Source organism: Crocuta crocuta, unplaced genomic scaffold, assembly GCF_008692635.1.
Source record: "Crocuta crocuta isolate KB4526 unplaced genomic scaffold, BGI_CrCroc_1.0 scaffold187, whole genome shotgun sequence".
Lineage (NCBI taxonomy): Eukaryota > Metazoa > Chordata > Mammalia > Carnivora > Hyaenidae > Crocuta > Crocuta crocuta.
In genome coordinates this window covers 2,203,205-2,222,333 of record NW_027532196.1, presented here as the reverse complement: position 1 = coordinate 2,222,333, position 19,129 = coordinate 2,203,205, and the positions used below count along the sequence as shown (strand labels likewise).

General features: G+C 38.1%; 1 protein-coding gene across 6 annotated transcripts in view; it reads right to left on the bottom strand.

Moving 5' to 3' along the window:
• Positions 1–19,129, bottom strand: part of TASP1 (taspase 1) — a 273,452-nt gene that overhangs the window by 61,721 nt on the left and 192,602 nt on the right. For all 6 annotated transcript variants that reach the window (XR_013338382.1, XM_077777537.1, XM_077777538.1 and 3 more), the window contains one exon: positions 7,103–7,213. Coding sequence is in view for 5 of the 6 variants with exons in the window: in XM_077777537.1 (XP_077633663.1) it covers positions 7,103–7,213 (111 nt within the window). In the remaining variant the exon portion in view is untranslated. The remainder of the gene's footprint in view (positions 1–7,102; positions 7,214–19,129) is intronic.

The window sequence follows — 19,129 nt, the reverse complement described above, 5'->3', positions numbered from 1 at the left end:
GAAGAAATCATATGACATACCATTTATATAAAGTCAGGCCCACTTGGGGGCTTCAAAGATATTGGTAATGAGCTATTTCTTAAGCTGGGTGGCAGGTTCACAGGTGTTCACTTTATTATTATCCTTTATAACTTACAAATTATAATAGTCTTTTAAAAATATAGGAAACATTTCATAGTTAAGATGAAAAATGGGAAAAGGGGGTAGCGGAGCAATTATCAGCATAATGAGCATATTCCTGGATAGCAAGGAACCTGGAGTCATTCTCTGAGTAAGGTGAAGGTAACTGAATGGGGGAGTAACAATTACCATATGTGTTCATGAGACGATGAGGCTCTGGCTGAACTATGCGTCTCAAATCTATTTAGGATAAAGGACTCCCAATGGTAGTACAGAGGCCACTGGCCAAACACACAGCTTTTTTGCCCCTAAGAGCCCCTATGCCTTCTATCCTGAATTGCTTAAGATTTTCCTTAAATATATGGAGTCTGTTTCTCATTGATCCCCATACTCACTGCTTCTTAGTAACCATTCTAAAGCAGGGACGCTTGAACTTCACAAGTTCTGTCAGGCTCCCACCAACTCAGTAAGGGCAAGCTACAGGGAAAGAAATGCACTCAAAAAGTGAGATGGCTGTTTATGCCATATATTTGTATATACTGTAATTACCTGTATCAAATCACAAGTTTAAAACAGAAAAGGACTCATTTTTTCTCCATTGGGAGGCTTGACATGCCATTGTTTACACAATTATCAACCATATTATAAACAGCAGCCTCAATAAAATACTTTTGTACAGACCTGGAAAGCACATGTAATTGTACTTTAGCAGGTAAAATATATATTGTTTTTTTCTCTCTCTAAAAACAGAGAGAAAATTAATTATCTTCAGCTGTTTCACTCCAGGGACAAGCATTTGCTTTGCGTTAAAACAGTGACTTGCAGGCTGGGCTTTGCCAGCATCTCATGATCTGGGAGGTGGGGGGTGGAGGAATGGGTGTTGCAAATATATTCACATCCAAATTGTCCTTTTACAAGGCTGTTTGCAGAGGCTGTCTCCTGCAATCCACTTAAATCTTGTTTCCAGACACTCATCATTATCCAACATTTCCAAGCCATACTGTTTGTGTGCTTGCTTGTTTGTTTTTAGAGCATGTAAGGACACTTTATGTAACATTTCATTTTTCTGGAAAAGTGTCCATTTCTTTTAAAACTTCTGCTAAATAATCAATAGGGAAATTCCACTTGGCATTTAATTCATTCATCTAATAATTAGTAGAGGCTACTATGACAGGTGGGTACAAGGTTGGATGTGACACAGTCATTGTCCTCAAATGATTCACAATCTGGTGGTGTGATTCTCAGAGGCAGCTGAAGCTTCTAGTGCTTGGAAAGATATTTTAAACCCATGGATCCTCCATGTGAGTCACTGGAGCTCAAAGATCTGTGATCTATTCCTGTCAAATAACTGGGCTCAGAAAAAAAGTTTAAGAGGTGCGAGCCTAGAGGGAGCGACAGACACTTTAACACATGTCTAGGATGTGTCATGGCAAGTGTTACAAGGGATGCCAAATACATGTTGCAAAAAAAAAAGCACAAGGAAGGAACAAATCACCTGGGGAAAGGGTTTCCAAAGGATTCTAGGAATATTCACATCTGTTCTGGGTCTTAAAGTAGGAATGTAATTGGCCCAACGCATCCCAAGCACAGGTAAAAGCATGTGAAAGTTATTGGGGGAAAAACAGGATTAATCAACTGAGCCACCCAGGTGCCCCTATTTCTTCTTGCCCCTTTGGGTATGAAGCATCTAACTCTTGGTTAGAAGACCAAGCAATCTGGAGTGGCAAGAACTTAGGGCAGTGAGGATGTGTAGAGGAAAAGGACTAATTGGAAATGACCATGAAAGCATGTTCTGGGGTTAGATCAGGGGAGGACTTTCCTATCAAGTAGTTCTCATCTGTCTTCTAGGGAAATGACCAGCAGAGGCAGGAGTATGTATGTGTCCTCACAGAGGAATTACAAGTAGGGAGTGAGTGATAGTAAAAGATACAGAATTTGTCTTTAACACACAGAGGAAATTATTCAATAGTTAGCTTAGACATATAGTAAACTAATTACATATACTTTTGTGGCTCATCTTTTGACCACTAGCCCTCTGATCCTGAGATTGGTCTCTCTAAGCCACAATTAGGTCAAGTTCTTATTTTTGCCCTTTCTGCTTCAGGGCAGCCTGCTTCTCTCCTGACTGCCCATTTATAAGCCCAGAGTTAGGTTCTCTGGGCCAGCTGCAGATGTGTTATCGAGAGCAAAGTCTGGTGACAATATGGAGATTGGAGACAGAGGTGGGGTGGGTAGGAGACAGTCTGGAAAAGAGTGACTAGAGACTACAAACTAGGGAGGGCACTGATTTCAACTGTCCCAGAGGATGTCAAAGAAGAAAACCAGGATCCACCGATACAGTATTATAGACTGAGTTACCTAAAGATGAAACAGAGCACCTCGATTTGTTATCATAGCCATTTAGACAAACCAGAGGCCCATTTGGTAGTGAGAGGGTTTAAAAGGTTTGCAAATTATCTATTTTGGCATAAATTACCCCAAAGTGTAGTGGTTTAAAACAACAAACATTTATTATCTCAGTTTCTGTAGGTGAGGAATTCAAGAGTGGCTTTGTTTAGTTATTCTAGCTCAGAAATTCATACTCTCCTTCAAGGATGCAGTTATCTGCAAGCTCACTCAGAGCTGAAGCTATTGGCAAGAAGCCCCAATCCCTTGCTGGCCCCTGGCAGGAGGTCTCAGTTTTTTGTCACATGGACCTCTCCATACTGCTGCCTGAGTATCCATACAACATGGCAGTTGGTTCTTCTGAAAGTGAGTGATCCAACAGAGAAAGCAAGGAGGATGTCACAATGCCTTTTTAAATTTTTTTTAATGTTTATTTTTGAGAGAGAGATGGAGAGACAGATGTGAGGGAGGGAGGGGCAGAGTCTGAAACAGGCTCCAGGCTCTAAGCTATCAGCATGAAGCCTGATGTGAGGCTCAAACTCAGGAACAGTGAGATCATGATCTGAGCCAAAGTCAGATGCTTAACCAACTGAGCCACCCAGGCATCCACACAATGCCTTTTTTGATCTACCCTAAGAAGTCACACTCTACCACGTTGCCATATTCTTATGCCTTAGAAGTGAGTCTCAGGGAGAAGAATTAAGCTCCTCTTCTTGCAAACAATTTATGGACAAAGCACATGTAACAAGGTCACACAAGAAGATTATGAATATTCCTTCATACCTGATATTCACGAATTCTATTCATAATCAGTTAACAGAGGATAAAACTGGAAAAGCGCCCTGTATTTGAGGCATCCCTCCACTTGAAGTGGCCCACTGGGGCTCCTGTAATTGATGTATTTGTCAAAAGCAAAGGTTCAGTAATGGATTTCTGGAAATTCCACCAAGTGACAATAGGGTTTGACTGAAACTGCTCTTGTGGTGTAATGGAAACATTATTTACGATTTTCAGAAAAGAGAGTGGACACACAAAAAGCTTAAGTTAGAGACTATTTTGATTATACTATTCTTCAGATTAAAAAATGATTAAACAATATACAGCAATCAAAGTTTTTTTTTTAATTTTGGGAGTTATTTTATTCGGATTGTAGAAAAGAAAGACTTCTGAGCTCTCCTGGTTACTAGATATTACTAAGGAATATTATTAAGAACCATGAGTTTATAAAGTTATACTCTCATGAGAGTTCCATAAGGCAATAAAGGAGAAGTTATGGTCCAGAAATGAGGCAAATTAAGTTGTAGCCTACTGATGGGGTATATATAGCATGGAAAAATCTACTTGACCTTGATATTTTAAATACTCTTCTTTTACAGGCAGAGGTTTATGACAGACACTTCTTATGGATTCAATCTTCTGCTACTGGAATCTGCAGTGAATAATATTTATACAATCTTGATACTATCTCTACTGGTTAATAATTGTCACTGTTCAGAACCTCTAATCAAAGTGTAAAACACAAGTTAGACATAGGACAGAATGTGGATGTTAATAACCATGGTATTATTGCTAGAGATTTCAGTGAAGGATGGAGTGGGGAAAGAAGAGAAAAGAAGAGCACACAAACTTTCCTGAACTTACATAGTCAAAGGGATGAGGTATGGTTGACAGAGATTGTATAAAGTTGAGGAATCAAAAAAATAAATCAAGAAACAATATGTTACAGTTGCAATAAAATTAAATTTTATTATTTCAACTTAGAGTAGAACTCTATAAAAAGTCAGGAGGAAAGTGGTGTGAACTACATTTTTTTTTCCCAAAAAGGAGTCACAAACTACTGACTAACCAAGAAACAGAAGCATGAGCATATTCTAGAGAGTGAAGATGTTTCCTGCAAGAATAACCACAACCATGAGGCAACAGGGTAGCTCAGTTGGTTAAGCATATGACTTCAGCTCAGGTCATGATCTCAAGGTCCATGGGTTTGAGCCCTGCATCAGGCTCTGTGCTGACAGCTTGGAGCCTGGAGCCTGCTTTGGATTCTGTGTCTCCCTCTCTTTCCACCCTCCCCCCCACCCTCTCTCAAAAATAAACATTAAAAAAAAAAAGAAAAAAGAGTAACCAGAACTAGAGACTGGTGACTCTGAGACTGGAGTGGCCAAGGTGACTTTTATATCTCCTTTCCTATACTTCTGCCCTAGATTTGCTTTTCTTATCTGTACTGAACATACATAACTCTTTTGAAGCAAACAAATGTAAAAATCCACATAATTGGTATAATCTAGCCTATGTCCACCAGATTTTAGATAAACTTTATGAAAATAAATCACTCTAGTTAACAAATGGCAAGATTTCACTTATTTTAGAAATTTCACACTTTACATTTCATTCTTCTAGGAATCAGTTTACAAATTAATACATTGGTGGTAAAAGCTCTCTAACATGAGCTGAAATTCTATGATTTATCCACATATATGCATTTCTATACTCTACCACCAAAAATGAAAGGACAACCTTACAGTTTTCAGGATTAACTTAAAGGACAAGAGTCCTGGCCCAGTAAGGAACTGATAGTCCATCTTAGGAACAGTCTATGAAGCAGTTTTAATAACTAGTCCCCTGGTCCCAGTGCTAAGGGTTATTCTGAGTTTTTATGGAAGGCCCATATATATCCTCTTACATATATATATATTAAAAAATATATATATATATATTTTTTAAATTTACTTTGAAAAAGAGAGAGAGCATGAGCACAGAAGGGGCAGGGAGAGAGGGAGAGCAAGAATCCCAAGCAGGCTCCCCACTGTCAGTGCAGAGTCCAATGCGGGGCTCAAACTCATGAACCGCGAGATCATGACCTAAGCCAAAACCAAAATTTGGATGCTTACCTGACAGAGCCACCCAGGCACTCCTTCCTCTTACATATTTTAAAAGCAAACTCCCTTCTATCTAACTATGGAAGATTTATCCAAATGATTCACTAATGATTAAAGATACCAAAAAAACAATTGGCTGATTTGAATTGGTTTAACAAAAAACAGCCATTTAAAAATACATATCCTGGGAGCAACCTGGGTACCAAATATAGTGCATGGAAAGAGAAAGAGAATACAGGAGGAAAAAAAAAAAAAAGATGAGATTAGTAGTCAGAGTCCAAAGTCCATTTTTTTTCCTCTTTGAGTAATTAGGGGAGAAATTTTATGAAAGCTCTTTGGGCTCCTATAGAAAAAATACTTTTTTACAGTCTAATGAAATGCTTGTTTTTCTAATTTATAGACTCAGCTTCTACTATAGCAACTCACAACAGTCATACAGTATAGATCAGGCAGTATCCACACTTTTTGTAGGAAAATTTATACAAAGGGTTTAACTACCACAGTTCCTGTGGATGATCTATAGCATTTATATTTAAAAAAAATACTGAAGGAAGAAAAGATAAATACACAGTGGTATATCTGCATAATGGAATACCATACAGTAATGAAGATGAACAAACTACTGCCACATGTAGCCACATGTAACGTGGATAAATATAACAGGCTTAATGCTGACTGAACACATCAGATACATACAGTACATATTCCATGATTCCATTTATATAAAATATAAAGTCAAGCAAAGCTAATCATGGTGTTAAAATCAGCATAGTGGCTAACTCTGGAGAGGTAAAGAATGGAGGTGGTTGCCAGGGAGCTTCTGGGGTTGTGGTAAAGTTCTACTATTTATCTGTGTGCTAGCTGCATGAGTGGGTTCAGTTTATAATAATTCACCAAGCAGCTGAAGTTATAATTTGTGTACTTTTCTGAATGTACATCTATGTAATTAAAAAGTCAATTAAAAAACCATATAGGGACCCCTCCTACCTTCTGTGGCACCTTTATGGAGTCATAAAAAAAGTCCCCTCTGGATGAATGAAAGAAAAAGGCACCCCTGTGGGCAGAGGCAGCCCCACAGTCTCATGCCTTGGCAAATGGGGGACTGGCTCCTTTTTAACCCCACTGGTACACTTGGCTAGACACAAAACCAAACATCTGGATGGACATCTGCAAATCTGCAAAACACTCATTTGACCCTTCTTCACCACAGCTTTATGAGGAGGGCAAGGCAGATGTCCTTATTTTATAGAAGAGGAAGTGGCACAGAACAGTAAGACCCATATACAAAGGCGTCATAGCTAATAAGCGATGGAGCCAGAACAGACTCCTAGACCAGTAGCTCTTCACGTGGTTCTGATTCCTTTTTGGGACGGGGAAGAGGAAGAAGCTTCTTTCTATGTTTGTTACTGTGTATGTTATTATGAGTCATCTCAAATGCTTTGTGGAATAAGGCAGCAAACAAATACACGGTCCGATGTTCTTAATATTGGACGTTAGTGAAGGTCGTAGGTTCTAAGCCCATTTGAAAAATATGCTGTAAGCATATATTTAAAACTGAATATTCATCTTTTACGTGTTTACCTATGCAAAAAGATTAGTAGGACAGACATCTTTAGATACCAAGGGAGCATCCTAGCGTTCCCATAGCTTATTAAGGAAAAATTCTTTCTGTGTCTTGAAAAACTGAAAAAGACACACCGTAAGGTGTATATCCAGCTTACCTAGAAGTGTCTGCTTATCTTGGGAGGAGTCAGACTCTGCAGAACATCTGCAAGTTCGGAGAACAATCACTCCTCCAAGCACTCCATCTTCGTTGGCCAGGAAAGGTGAACCTAGGCAGAAATGGCAAATGGTAATTTTTCAGGGAATTTTACTTTTTTTCATTTTCAATTTTCATTTGATTACAAGAACAAAAATGTGGTGTGAATAAAATCTTGAAAGATGCCCATTTTTCTGACAATCATTGTGTTCGAATCTGTGTAGGCTTGATGGCAAAGGCAGGCTTATGCCCGAATGGGGGCTGTTTGGCAAAGACAATCCCAGATGCCGCCAAGAAGACTTGAGTGGGGGTGGAGTGTGCATTACAGTATTCAGAATGGAACTGGAAACACTACCAGATTAAAGGACCAAAACACAAATACAGGAAAAAATGCTCAGCAAGTCTCTTTGATCAGCTTTTAGGGATCATTTACCAGGCTCTCCCTGCTGTCAGGGGCATGCCACCAAAAGCTTTGATTTACTACCTTAAGTTCAATTTTAAACAATAAGCCACAAACTTTATTACAAACATTTAAAAATGATCCTGATGGTTTACACAAATAAGGGTGAAACTGTATTTCTATTATGAGAGTCTGATGGTTAGAAACAACTGGGCCTCTTTGGGATCTCACACACTGAACCATTGTGAGCATTTCAAGAACACTACATTTTAAAACCCCTCATTTTTCCTCCCCAAGGACATCTTCTTCAAACATCTGGCATAGCAAGTAAGCACGTGGAGAACAAATGCAAAATTAACCCAAGCACTATCAAAGAAAGTAGTAAAAAATAAAAACCAATGAAGCTGGATTTGGGGGAAGCTCCTGGTTAAACTTACTAGATTAAACATATATATTTATCTCTACTCCTTCTAAAGGCATGACCCAATAAGGACAGAGAGAAAGGCAAACAAGAAAAAACTCACGTTTTAGAAAATGAAAAGAAGATGGATATTAGTTGCTCATCTAGTGGACCTGCAGAAGCTAAAACCTAAGCTTTCATGGGGAACATGGTTAAAATTGGGGGGGGGTGCACCTATAAGAAATCACTCAGTTTTGTCATAAAACCCAAAAAGAATCAGAAAATAGAAGCTTCAAGTTCCTCTGAAGACAAGGATGCAAGATAGGGCTGAAATGAAGACGGTTGGTTCAGAGTGTCCAAAAGGACCCTCTACACCAGGTATCAGTAGGTATGACTTGTCTGGTCTGCAACTTGTTTTTGTACTGTCTGCAAACTAAGAATGTTTATTTTACATTTTAAAGGGTTATTTTTAAGAAAAGGATGAGAAGGAGAAGAATGTGTGATAGACACCATGATGTAGCCCCGAAAGTCTAAAACTTTTACTTTCTGGCCCTTAACAGAACTAGCTTGTCAACCCCTGATTGAAAGCCTTAGATTCCTACCTAGAAAGGAAGTTACTTCGTCTCAACACAGAATACACCAGGATATTTATTCTCTAGAGAGTAGAAACCAGGGGGACTTTAGTCTTGGGGTCATCAGACTCCGCATAAGGCAGGAGGGAGTCTCCACAATGAACACAGGAGATGGAAATGGAAGTCTTTATGCTAAACAGTGAAATAACCGGCTCCTTTACCCATAGGCTCCCAGGATATAGGAAGTCAAACTGATATACTTCAAACAAGTGAATGGATAATTCCATCCAGTCATACAACCATCTCGAGAATAAAGACCTACTTGAGAGACCCTAAACAAAAACTGCCTTATGGTAAGGGCTTACAGATGACAAGTGTGGCTCTTTCAGAAGGTTTTCAGTTCAGTTTATTGGTATATAACTGCTACATAGTATAGACAACCTAGGTTCACTAGTTGTTTCAGTGAGGCCTCTAGAAAAGACAGAGACCAAAATAGAAAAGCAACACAGAAAAAACAGGCAAATGCACTGAGCAAAAGAAAAGTGAAAATGTTGGAAAATGGGAGAAAAAGATTGGGAGAACAGGCCACATGATCCAATATCTGAATAGGAGTTTCAAAAGGAGAGAATAGAAGAAATAACCCTTCAAAGACATTTCCAAGAATTGAAAGGTCGGTGCTTGAAAAGGCTCATCAACCTCCCAGCACAATTCATGAAAAAAAAAGTGCCACAGAAATATATCACTGTGAAATATCAAAATATTGAAATAAAAAAAGTCCAGAAACTTCCATGTGAAAACACAAACACACACACACACACACACACACAAAAACACACACACACACACACACACACACACACACACCAAGCGGATCATAATGACATCAGATTTCTCAACATAACAGTGGAGACTAGAAAGTTAGAAGGCACCATCGTCAAAATACTGAAGGAAAATTACTTCCAACCTAGAATTCTATATGAGGCCAAAATGTCAATCAAGTGTGAAAAAAGAATGAAGCTCTACAAAGTCTCAAAGAATTCACCTCCCATCTACTTTCTCAGAAAGCTGTAGAATGAATGTGCTTTGGCAAAGTGAAGGAATAGGTACATAATGAGAAAGAAAATAAGATCTGGATATAGGGGACCCAAAACAACGGAATACAAAAAGATTCCTAGATGACACCCAGCTAGGCAGCAGGCTTAGAGAGGCAGCAGTCCAAATTGGAGCAGGACGCCAGAGAAGGCTGGAAACATATTTCCAAGGGGAAGATAAGCCAAACTTACAAAATACACATTGGGTTTGAAATTATTGAGTGCAAATGTTTCAGATTTTAAGGGAAATTTGATAATCAAACAGTGGTTCATATAAAAATAAAACAAACAAAAAGAATACTAAAAAATAATGAGGCAAATATTAATGGCAGAAAAAAATAAGAATTTGTATAAGAAAGGAAACAGAATCACAGTCCACTATATAGTTCAGATGTCAATTGCTAGAGTCAAAAATATAAACTCACAATACTGCTGAGCTTAAAAAAGGGGGAGGGAGACATAATACATTGAGAGGAGTGGTGCATGTAGTATGTGCAGGTTTGGGGTTGGAAATATAGGGGAATTAAATCCTTGCCTTCCCTGGTATGAATACGAAGATATCTTGATATCTAAATAATATCTAAAATTGAAAACTGAACGAATGGTAGTAGAAGTGTGTTATTTTGAATTACAGATTTAAGTTCTAAAAGAAATAGCTATGAGACTTAAAAGTAGTAGCCTCAGGAGAGAGGAAACTGGGGGTCAGGGAATTGGAGTTGGAACAGGGAACCATTCATTTTCATTTTAAGTCTGGGGGTATTGTTTGTCTTTTTAAACCACTTATTTGTTTTGCCTTGCAAAGAAAAACAACACAAATTTAAACTGTGGAACTGGAGTAAATTTTTTAATCCTTAGCCTCTTAAAGAAGAGGGAAGGAGACAGGAAATTCACAGTCATTGAGAAACTACTCTGCATCAGGGCTTGGTTCCATGCTTTCATGTTCTATAGTTTAATTTTCAGAACCACTGACAGGGTTCAGAGCAAATCTTCCCAAAATGTGTCATTTTGGCATGTGGACTATTTTGAGCTGAAGGCAAATGAGACCCTGTGGGCTCAACAGAAAAGTTTGCCTCTCCCTTAACTACCTAAAAGAATCTAAATTGAGGGTCTTTCTCAGAATCAGAGTTATCATCAGGGATAAGTTTTATCTGAGCAACCCATTTGTATGGCCCAGCAAATATCTAATTACCAAACGTTTGTTCTTCTTATTGCTCTCCTCCCCTTTGAAGCCCCAGGCCCCTATACCATTCCCTAGCTCAGCACGGCATAAATACCTCATTTTACCTTTCTGTCTTTGAACCTCTCATGTACAGGGGATTCTCAATGTAAGAAATTAAATTTTCTTCTGTCAATGTAATCTTAGACCAGCTGGAAGAACCTTTGAAAGACAGAGTAAAGTTTTTCCTCCCCAACACCACTATGCCATGAGGTATTTTTATCATGCTATAGATGAAGAACCTAAGGTTCCGAGAGGTTCAGTGACTTGTCATAGCAATGCCACAATTGAACAGAGAATGCAGCTTTCTTTCCCTCATGTGTCTTTGAGCCCATAGTCCTTGATTGCTTGGCAGCAATACCTCTTAGGGAATGGGAAACTCTGGACAAGTTCACATTCCAACTGCTGCTAGAAATCTCCACCCCACCAGCACTCAGACTCTTGACACTTCTAGAACAGTTCTTTTCCCCACCTAATCCAGGAGCTTCTCCAAGGTTTCTAATAGCTCATCCAAGCTCATAACTCTCTACCTCTTCCCTCTTCAATGACTCAAAATATGAAACCATGTCAAATCCCAACAGTTCTCCCTATGATTGCACTTGTACTGAGCTCCACCCCTTCATTCCCACTGACAAACCTTCAATGTACTCTCACTGTACTGAAAACACTGAAGTATGCTCCCTGCTCCAGGCATTCAAATCTCTAAGTTAACTAATTCAATAAATATGTACTATATGCCAGGAGTCTTCTAGGCACTGGGATATAGCAATGAAAAAACTGAAGTCCTTGCTTAAATCTAGTTGACAGGTTAGGACAAGTAAACTTAAAAGTCAATAAAGAAATTCATCCAGTTAGTGACAGGCGCTGTGAAGAAAACGAATCCTGGTAAATGACAGAGGTGTGACTCAAGCAGGGGCTACTTTATATCAAGGGTCAGGAAAGGCCTCTTTTGGTAAGGAGCTAACCATGTAAAGACTTGAGGAAAGAACTTTCCAGGCAGATGAATAAGCAAATGCAAAGACCCTAAGGTGAGAAGAAACCCTGGGTGCTCAGGAAATACAGACTAGAATACAGAACATAAATTCAGAGGAAGGCAGGGCCAAGTTACATAGGGTTACAAAAGGCCTTGTAGGTACAGCAATGAGTTTGCATTTTCCTTCAAGCATCATGAAAAAAATGATGAAATTTTTAACCAGGAAAATGATAGCTTTTGTTTGCACTTGACAAAAGGTTATTCTGTAGTATGGAATGGATTGGCATGGCAAACATGGAAACAGCAAGTCACTAAAGAAGCTGCAATGGCAGCCCACCTGACAGATGACAGTGGCTTAGGTCAGCCTGGTGGCAATGGAGACTGTCAGTAGAAGCTGTCTCTGGAATATATTCTGCATGTAAAACCAGAAGGCTGTTCAAAGAATATATATGGGGACACGGGAAACAGACATCAAAGCTTAATAAGAAATATGCACCCCAGCTATGATTATTACATCATTAAACCACTCAAAAACTTTCAATAGCTCCCAAGTGCCCACAGGACAGTATCCAAATGCCTTAGCTTGGCAAAACCTTCCTCTCTCTTCCCAACCTCATCTCCTTATTTATTTTTACAGACCAAATGTTCTAGCCAAGTTGGACTTCCTGTATCCCACTTCCCCAAGACTTCCCCCCTGTGAACTATTCTTCCTGGATCCCTTTCTCCCCATGAACTGGAATCTATCCTTTAGTGCCTTTCATATATAGACACAGCTCTCTGGGGTAAGAGTATTTGATTTACCTTTAAAGCACGTTTAGTGACTAATGAAATTCGTCCACTTATTTACTGCCTTTTCCTATCCAAAAGCTCCTCAACATACCACACACACACACACACACACACACACACACCAATGCAGTGTGGTACTGAGGATGGCAAGATAGGATGTTAATGCAATGAAAGGAGAGGGGGCCCCCAGGCCACCATGGAAGCTACATCAGGGCTCCTCACACTCAGTATGCATTCATTCAATAATTTAATGAAATAATGATTAAAATATATTCAAAGCTTTCAAATTTTTCATGAAAAGTACTTGGATTTCACATTATCACTGTGATGTTAAAAAAAAACAACACTGACTTAGACAGAAGGCCTTTTTTGAGTTTCAGGGTAGCAACTATAGTTCAGTTTCTTAAATTATAAATTACAGATCTTAAAAGACGTCTTTATGGCTGTTGTAAGGATTAAATTCTATACATAAGCTCTGTAACCTCTGAAGTGTTATTTAAACACCTGGTAGTAGTAATACTGATGTTAGGAAGACACTTCAGCATTTTGCTGGTTCTCAAAAATTGTCATGTTGAACAAGATCTATTACTGTACCTATTTGGTTAGCCTTCCACACAGCCAGAACCAGCTGACATTCAGTGGTGGTGATAGGGTATCAGTTTTCCAAGTTAAATGTTAAACAGTCTCTGTATATAAGGAAACACTATTTCTTATTCTTCCCGATAAAAAAAGAAAAATTAACATGGCATGACATGTTGGGGCACTGTGCTTTTCATACCTATATAGGAAATTGGGGGTAAAAATTAATGAACTAAGAGAATCCAAAGTTCTGTTAATATATGTTCAAGAAGTTGCATAAAATATTTAAAGAAAATTAATAAGGAAATAATAAGCTTCATTTGCCCTAATAAAATATCCCAAACAGATTCCTTAAATACCCAGGTCTAAAACTGTTACAGAATGAAATTATAATTACAGATGGTAAGTGAAATAGTTACTGTGATCAAATGTGTATAATCTGAATATTCATTTAAATTATAAATCCATACTGTAAACAAATGAGACACCTACTTATTAAATTTGTGCAGTGATTTAAGGATGAAAAATTTGAAAGGAAAATCACTATAAGTATTAGAGAAGTCAATGTGAATATTAATCCATATTCTTTTGATTGCTAGTACCAAATCTTAATTAGAATGATCTTCAGTACATAGGTGTATTTGCTGGCTCATAAAATCCAATGGTAGGGATGTGATAGGTTTCAGTAACAGCTGGAAATAGCTCTCTATGGATAGCAATGCCCATTGATAGTTCCAGAACTGTATTCCTGACAACTTTCACCACCAGAGACTATCTCATTTTTGACTAAAAAAAATACTTTTACAGTTTATTTATTTATTTATTTTGAGAGAGAGCACATGCATGCACAAGTGGGGGATGGGAAGAGAGGGAGGAAGAGAGGAAATCCAAAGCAGGCTCCTCATTCTGCACTAAGCCCAACATGGGGCTCAGTCTCATGGACCATGAGATCATGACCTGATCCAAAATCAAGAGTCAGATGTTTAACTGACTGAGCCACCCATTTTTCAGTTTTAACATTCTCAGGGGCCATCAGTTGGATTTAAGAAAATGAAATATCCTGAATGGCCTGGCTTTAGACAGTGAAGCCTAGAACAATCAACTGTGACCAAGAGGCCAGTGGAGTGGAGTCATGGATGGACAGACAAATCCAAAAATGTCTACAAAACTCAAATGGACTACAGAACCAGGAAATCAGGATCCCAGATTTGGTACGCTTTACTTGAACTTAGACAAGCCACTTTACCTTGCTTTCTTCTTTCATCTGAAAAATTGGGAGACTAAAGTAATAATCTCTGATATCTCCTACCAGTTGTAATATGCAGGAGTATATTCAGTTTTAGAGATTAACATCTACCCACAGCAGCAATCAGCCATTACTTGATGCCAACAAGACAAAACATTAAAGCTTCTTTTGCAAAACCTGATACAATGCTTCCTCTTCAACATGTGAGAAGTTATTGAGAGAGTGATTCTATAGCCAAAAGGCAGCTGCTAGTATTCCACCTCCCCATTACATTTAACAAAGAACGTCTGTCTTTCAAATACATTTCTGCACATTGCTTTCGTTTTTTAAAAGTCTATATGTCAAATCACTTGAATGCCATTTTCTTATGGAGGAATTACACATATACAAAGAAAAGGAAATATACAGAGAGACACAAAGAGGGTCTGAACAGGTCAGATGAACAAGAAAATGGAGAGCAGAGGAATACTGAATGTACCCTACTGGAAACACATACGTCTAACTCCAAAAGAAGAAGAGATATTATTATAAATATTCTTTTAAAAACAGAAGCAGGATAACAGTTTATATTTCTTGGAAGAAGCTTTTTTCCTAAAGATGCACTTAAGTTAGTGAACTTATATTTCCTGGATGTGAAGAGTAAGCAGAATGACATGAAGACCCCATAACATGAGAGGAGCCAATCACCATGTTCAGAAGCATTAGCTCCATTAATGAAGTGCCACTACATTCTGCCTTTGAAAAGAAGTCTATGAGATCACCACCATCATCCCATTAGATGTATATTAACTGTCTTCTATCATTTCCTGCTCCCACAAAAACCCTAATGTAATGATTATTACTACATTCATCTGACATGAGAAACCAAATCAAAAAAGAAAGAAGTTGAAGCACAGTGAGGAAAATGACAGGCTTTCAGAAACATGAAGAGGAAGTGGGGATCAGGATACTAACCACTGATCCAGACTGTCTCACTATAAACCCTGAGGACTATACCTATTCCTCAAGAACTCATCTCTACCACAGCTCATGGGTGTCATCATTATATGTGGTTTTCTGGTGATAAACATAGTTTTAAAGACTCTAGCTTAACTGTAAAGAGAGGAGTTAAATGTGGTCATTGGCCCTTATCTACCATAATTTGAAAGACAGAAAAAGTTAACATGTGTCAGAACAGAAAATTCCAAACTATAATCAGAACTGAAACATATCAGAGAGACAGTCAGTCTGTGGATAAATTTACTGATTCTGCCACAAAGATTACAAGTAAGAAACCAAAGTGAGTCCATTAAAGCTTCTGCTTTTTGGTTTAACCAATCCACAGAATATATTCACCTAATACTGCTATAGAAGTGACTATATACATGTATATATGTATATATATTTATACACACATACATACATATACATATATCTATTTGAAAGTTGGTAAGAGTAGGTCTTAAAAGAAAAAAATTGTAACTATGTATGGTGACAGATGTTAATTAGACTTATTGTAGTCGTCACTTTGCAGTATATATAATCATTACATTGTACATCCAAAATTAACATAACATTATATCAATTATACTTCATAAAAAATCATAAAGCAATTTAAGAAGGATCAGTAGGTATTTTCTTTTCCTGAATACTCCAGCCCAGTATTCTACCTGCTAGTGGAGGTATCCAGGATTCCACCAATTCACCCTTATGCAACAACAAACGAATGAGAAGCATGAATCCTTGACAGAGAAGACAAGGGAGAGTGGCTTGCAGACAACTGAAGAGTCGCTACAGGGGGAACTAAATGGGCCAGTTTTCCAGTCCTGGTCCTAGCACTTTCCATGTTGACTTTAACAAGAAGAAGATTCTCTCCCCCTCAGACTCTACCCCAAGCTGCTGGCTGTGCAGAGAACACCTTTCCCCCATAGTTACAGTTCCCAGAACTTCCATCTCCAGGAATCTCACAAGGCAGAAGAGACCAAAATTGTGATAATGGCAGAAGATAGGGAGTCCTGACTGAGCAAGCTGTCTTCAGTGGGGAAAGAGTGTGGTCATGTGGGTTTATATTTGCTTATAAATACTAGACTAGGAGTCATGAATTTGAGAGATATAATATTCATTCAACAAATAGTTCATATTTTATAAACATTCACTTTGAAACATTTAAGAATCAATTCTGTGTCACACACTGCTTCAGGCCTGGAGTACACAGTGATTAAGGCAAAATCAGTGTCCACAAATGCTATGGTCTGAATGTTTGTATCCCTTCCAAATTCTTATGTTGAAAAATGCCCAATGTGATGGTGTTAAAAGATAAGGCCTTTGGGAAGTGATTAGAGCCTTTATAAAAGAGGCCCAAGAAAGCTCCCTTACCATTTATGTCATGTTAGGTTATAATGAGAAGTCTGCAATCTAGAAGAGGGCTCTCACTTAACCATGCTAGCACCTTGATCTTGGATTTCTAGCCTCCAGAACTATGAGAAATAAGTGTCTGTTGTTTATAAGCTACGCAATTTTCTTATAAAATCTACCCATTTTGTTCTAAGAGCCCAAATGGACTAAGATACCAAGGCATGTATGATATGACAGACAATACACAAGTATAATCAATGCTAGAAAGGGAAATCAAGCAACATAAGGGAGATACAGTGCTAAGGTGGGTTCAGAGGGAGAGAGCATTTTAATCAGGATGGGCCTGGATCGTTACATTTGAGGAGAAAAATCCAAGAAAGAATAGCAACAACGTTTCCAGCATAGTAAAGAAATATATCCCCATATATAATCATGCCTAACAACCAGGAATGGTATTTCTCATTTTAAATCATGATAAGCAAGGGCTGGTATTCAGCTGATTATTAATGGCTGGTGTCCTTAATGGTTATTAACTCTCTTGACTATCCCCTGACTAAAGGCATACTTTTAATTCATTACCGTACTTTTTAAAAACATACTAAGAATATCACACATACAGGTTTTAAATACCCAAAAAGAACAAAATAATACACAATGAAAGTATCTGTCTTACTCCAGTTCCATTCCATAGAGGTGAGTGCCTTCAAGAGTTTCTTGTACATCCTTTCTGAAATTATCCATACTTACACACACATTCGTTTTCAATTTTTCACTCAGTGGGGCCATGTTATATAAACTACTCTGTATCTGGCCTTCTATTTATTATTCTTATTTATTTATTTTTTATTTGAGAGAGAGAGACAGAGTAAGAGGGTCAGGGAGGAGGGAGAGACAGAGAGAGAGAGAGAGAGAGAGAGAGAGAGAGAGAGAGAATCTCAAGCAGGCTTCTTGCTCATCACAGAACCTGAAGGGGTGGCTCAATCCCATGACCCTGGGATCATGACCTGAGCTGAAATCAAGAGTGGAATATTCAACCTACTGAGCCACCCAGGCGCCCCTGTATCTGGTCTTTTATATTCAATAATATGACTTAGAGGTCCTTCCATATCAGCTCACACAAATTTAGTTTATTCTTTTTAACAACAAATATACTCATAGCATCACTTCTTTAACTAGTTCCCTGGGGATGGGCATTTAGGTTGTTTCTAGTTTTGGTTTTTGTTTTTTGGTGTTTTTTTTTGCTATTACAAGTAATGTTGCAGTGAACATGTATACACATTTACTGCTCATACATGTATAAATATATTTGTAGATACATTTTTAAACGTAGAGTTGATAAACCAATCAGCATACTCATTAAATTATTTGCTATAGATCCCCAAACTGCCTTCTAAAAAGACTTACACTCATAAGAAACAGTGTTTGACAGTGCCCATTTTCCCCATAAACTTACCAAAACCGGGTATTGCCAGACTCATTATTATTAATGTGATACATGGAAAAGGGTATCCCATTGGTGTGTCTTGATTTATATTTATTTAATTATGAATAAAGTTAACTTGTAAAGTTAAATATTTACAAGCCATTTGTATTTGTTTATCTGTGCCTTCATATTTCTGTTCTACACAACTGTTTCCTACCCATTATCCATTCTCCCTTCCTTCCTTATAGACAAACCTCTAGTTTTGTTTGGGGGACAAATATGCCCAGCTTCCTTTCTGGAAGGAAATGTGCCACAAATATGCCCCAAATCCTTTGCAGTTGGCAGGTGAAATGGCAGCGTTTCCAGCAGATGCATCCTATTAGCTGCTGCCGTTTGCCTCCGATGTAGTGCCTGGAGGTGGAACAGCTATCTTTTGGCCACGAAGAATAGGGCCACCCAATTAGAGATTACCAAACAGAGAGTCTAGGCCTCTGATGCACTGTGAAGTCACGGTGCCAGCTTTGGACTGCTTTGAGACTTCTTATGTCAGCCCTCGTTTTCTTGAGCCTCTGCAGTTGGCTTTCTATCATGTCAAACATAATTCCAAACCAAAAATTTCCTTTATCCATTTCTCTAGTATGTTGGGTTTTTTTCCCCTTAATTAATTTGCTAAACTCTTTGCATGTTAAGGCAATAAGTACTTGGTCATGTGTACTGTAAATATTTTCCCTTGGTTTCTCACATATCTTTTGATTTTGTTTATAACTTTTTTTGTAATAGAAAAGTTTTTAATACTTATGTGGTCAAATTTATCAACCATTTTCTTTTACAACTTCAGTGCTGGGAGTTTTTCTGTAATCCAGAATTATGAAAATAAGCAGTCCATGTTTTCTATTAGTACTCTTATAATTCAGTTTTTACATTTAAAATTTCAGTCCATCTGGAATTAATTTTGTTATAAGGACT